General features: G+C 40.5%; 1 protein-coding gene across 2 annotated transcripts; it reads left to right on the top strand.

The window, feature by feature from the left end:
- The first annotated feature begins 754 nt into the window (after nucleotides 1–754).
- Nucleotides 755–3,790, top strand: smim12 (small integral membrane protein 12). Of its 2 annotated transcripts, none has more exons than XM_014143223.2 (2): nucleotides 755–875; nucleotides 1,963–3,790. In XM_014143223.2, the coding sequence occupies exon 2, from the start codon at nucleotides 2,015–2,017 to the stop codon at nucleotides 2,291–2,293; it is 279 nt and encodes a 92-aa protein (XP_013998698.1). In that variant the 5' UTR covers nucleotides 755–875; nucleotides 1,963–2,014; the 3' UTR covers nucleotides 2,294–3,790. The 2 variants fall into 2 exon arrangements, with proteins under 2 accessions (XP_013998698.1, XP_045551033.1); XM_045695077.1 differs by lacking the exon at nucleotides 755–875 and adding an exon at nucleotides 887–1,720.
- The last annotated feature ends 279 nt before the right edge of the window (nucleotides 3,791–4,069 follow it).

Below are 4,069 nucleotides of genomic sequence, written 5' to 3'. Positions count from 1 at the left end.
ATATATATATGTGTGTATATATAATAATATATATTTTTTTAAAATATTATTATGATGAAGGTAAGACCCGATGCCTGCTCCCTAACAAAGTGGAGTGAGGATTGGAAAGAGATGAAACATGGATAATACAAATATAAGCATCGGCCTGGGCTCTGTTTTGAAATAACTTTTTTAGTTTTTTTGACTCATCTACCCACTAGTAGTCAACACAAAGTATTCTTACTATAAAATACTTTGTGTTGACTACTAGTGGGTAGATGAGTCTTGTTTATATCTTAATGAACAAAAAAATGAACTATTGATTTCATTTGGATGGTACAGCTATGGCTGCACAGATCCATAACATAGGCCTAATTCAACTACAAAATATGCTATTCTTTTCACAATTACTTTGTTAGTCATAATGTTTCTTAGGACCTGCCTAAATGAATGAACAATGTATTTCTATTTTATTAATGGGTTTATTAAAAATAGAAGCCCACCCACATCTTCGCACGACTACCACTTGTCCCCGCCGTGCGCATGTGAGATATGGTGTACGCGGTCAAGAATGTGGTTAAAATGGACCTGTTTGTACGAGGGTCATATAAACATTGCTTTTTTTGTTGTTGTTGTTGTTGAGGCTAAATACCGTAAAATCAATATCATATTCATATTGCAAGGCTTTCTGCAATAAAATGTTGGACAGTTTTTTTCCCCCACTGCTGATGATTGTCTCTATGACCTCTGAATGTTGTTCCCAGCTCAGAGGAACACATAAGTGATTGCGAGTTTAGGATTGGCTCAACACGGGTACCTCATATCCAATCAAAAATCATTTGGAGGCGCGATTATCAAGCCACACGGAAGTTACTGCGCATTTCACGTTTTCGAAGGTGAGTCAATCCCGAGTTGTTGAACAATGTAGTATTATTATTATATATTTTTTTAACAAGAATCACAACGTGAACATTGTAATTTTATGTGCGCAGTAGTTACTGTTTTACCAGTGAATGAAGTGTGAGCTTCAAAAGGAAAATAAAGCGTAGTTTTTGTACAAGCTGTAGTTTACAGCTAACGTTAGCTAGCTAGGTCCATTGGTTGATTCCACTACCCTTTTTGCCTTCTGGATGACCCCAGGATTTTTTAAACTGTTATGTAGTTAAGCTATGTAACCAGTCGGCTCATATAAAAACGATGTAATCAGAAGTTTCTAACAAGCTACTATTAACTAGCTATTGAGGCCTACGTGTGGCTGTGACTCAAGTCGAGTCGTTAGCTAACTAGCTAGGCTGGAAACCCGACCTTGAATTTCTATGTCGGGCATAAAATTAACGTTTTGGATCAGGAACGTTTCCTCTCAGGACCGTTTACAAGGCAGAATGTTTAATATAATGATATTTTAACTCACTTTAGCAGTTGTATGTGTGTTTGGTCCTTTTCTCAGGTAGGAATGTGAAACCTTCCTGATCCAAAAGCTCATTTATTCCTGATGTTGAATCCAATGTAATTCATCCTCGGATCTCCAGGCTATTAACTAGCTAAGTAACTTGCATATATATAGTTAGCCCCAGTTTTATTGTGCAGTTTCATTTGATGTCATGTCTGATTTTTGTTTTTAACATGTGCCATTCACCAGCAAATAATTTAGTTTCAATAAAAGGTCAACAGTCTGTCTTGATATGTAAAACCTGTGGTACCATGCTGTCTCTCCTCGTACTACAGGGAATGGAAGACCCAGGTATTTAAAAACTCCTTAGTTTGAACCCTCTCTGTGTGTTGTCTCCCAGGCCGAACACCTGCACATCCTGTCACTGTGCAGTGGCCTTTCTAGATCCTTGAATGAACAAATTAAAAACTGTTGTGGCACAGCCACTGGCACCCTCAGTTTGTTTCCTTTTTGTAAACCTGAATTACCACAACAGCTACTAAACCCCACCCACCTCTTTCTCTTTCTTTTTCTCTCTCTATTTCACTCCCCAGCTGAGCTGACACTGCACAGCAACCCGGCTCCAGTGAGCCCGTCCCAGTCATTATGTGGCCAGTGTTATGGATGTCCATGCGGACCTACGCCCCCTACATAACCTTCCCGGTGGCCTTCGTGGTGGGGGCGGTGGGGTACCACCTGGAGTGGTTCATTAGGGGGGACACCACCGCTAAACCTGGTGAGGAGAAGAGCATTGTGGAGCTGAGGGAGGATAGGAAGCTGGAAGAGGGGGCAGGACGGGACAGCACCCAGGTCCTCAGTCTCAAAGAGAAGCTGGAGTTTACCCCCCGGGCAGCGCTGGACCGCAACCGACCCGAGAAGAGCTAACTGTGCCTGGGGTTAAGCTGACTGGTGTCCACCACCCCCCCCCCCCCCTAGTCCTGGATCAAGGGGTGAAGGGAGTGGAATGATGGATATAAACCCTGGTTTCCGGATGCTATGTATTGGCCAATGAGAGCCTTTGAAGCCACTGGTCGGCCATATTGTCACTCCCCAGAAGAAGCAGTCCACCATAGGAATGAATGGAATTCTACAGTATTTCAATGACCTTTTTCAAGGAGAAACGTGAAAACATTTAATTATTTTGTTGTTGTGGTGGGGACAGTAACTTTACAACTTAAAAAAATATATATATACTTTAAGAAAAGTGTTTATTTTTTTATTTTGTTTAGTTCACATAATTTAAGAGTATGCATTAAGGTGTCTGTAATAGAATACATGTGTCAAAAACAAATGTAGACAATAAAGGCGTTTCTATAGCAACCAAAATATTTTTTTACAATGGTGGAGGAACAGCGCCCCCTGTCAGTCATCTAGTGTGTGTGTGTGTGTATATAAATCATTGTCCAACCGTTGTCACTTGTACGCCCAAAGCACTGGTATCATACTGTACTTGGACATCATTGGCTTGGGCACCTGTGGTGGCACTGTTCTGTTTGAGACTGGAGGATCATGGGAAATGGAGTCTTTTGTTTTAGGGTGCTGAATATCCATGCACATCATTAATGATTTGTGATTGTCTCGCTCTCTCTCATATATATATATATACACACAAATGTACTGGTTATTCAGTTTTCATAGTTGTGATCAGGTTCACCACATAAACCATTGGAGAATGTTGGTCTGTATTTTCCAAGCTTAGTATATAAGTCCCTGGGCACTCGATCTGATGACTACCACTGGGGTAACTCCTGATAAGGCATTGATCATCTTCTGCTCCTCAGATGCTCACAAGACAGATGACAGAACAAAGGGCCCTTATTGTGTGTGTGTGTGAGAGACTTTCAATGTGTTTTCATATTTTAAAATGTCATGAAAGACAAGACGGTGTCAACAACATAATAACTGTATTCAGTTTGAATGAACGAGTGCCGCGGTAGAATAACACAGAAGCACGGAAACAAGCTACTCTTTTTATCCCTCCTCCGTTCTCCAGAAATTAAAATGGGTTCCAGTCAGCAAGCATTGACGGAAGGGAGGAGTGTTTGCTCTCATCTGGTCTTTTTACCTCTTTGCTTTGATGCCTTCTCGTTTCCGTTACTTGGATTCAATACCAAGAAAGACTAAATCTGAGTGCTCTATTAGAGAACTCAAAACTGGTCTTTTTCTGTCTTTCATTTACCTGGTATGCTTTCATTTAGAAAGTCTGCGAAGGTACACTGGTTCATGTGTTTCATGGATTAAAATATATTTTAGGATTTGGATGGAAGATATAAAATGTGACAGTCTGTCGCCGCGTACGATCCGGTCATTGCATGTTCTAAGTTACTGCTGTAACATGATTGTATGTTATAAAATATAATAAAGATGTAATGTCTCTCACAACCATTGATATTGTATTTCCGTAACACGACAACGTCGACAGACCCCCCCCCAAAAAATATCTGAAATGGGAAGCGAGCGGGAGTAGACAGCCCAGAACAAAGGATGATGGAGAGGAGTCGTCATCCATGGTCTGTGTTCCTTGGAGATCAACAACACACCTTATTTAAAGTATACAATCATATAAATAAGACAGATATCCTACCAGAACTAGAGAAATAACACTATTATCGGATTGATGAAGGACTTGTTTACAAGTTATGGTAGGTCATGGGAAAGTCT

Source organism: Salmo salar, chromosome ssa14 (genome assembly GCF_905237065.1).
Source record: "Salmo salar chromosome ssa14, Ssal_v3.1, whole genome shotgun sequence".
In the NCBI taxonomy this organism is placed as follows: Eukaryota; Metazoa; Chordata; class Actinopteri; order Salmoniformes; family Salmonidae; genus Salmo; species Salmo salar.
This window is presented reverse-complemented; position numbering and strand designations above follow the sequence as displayed.

Bases quoted from the DNA above. Each gene is read 5' to 3' on its own strand.
- smim12 (XM_014143223.2), top strand. From the start codon at position 2,015: ATGTGGCCAGTGTTATGGATGTCCATGCGGACCTACGCCCCCTACATA.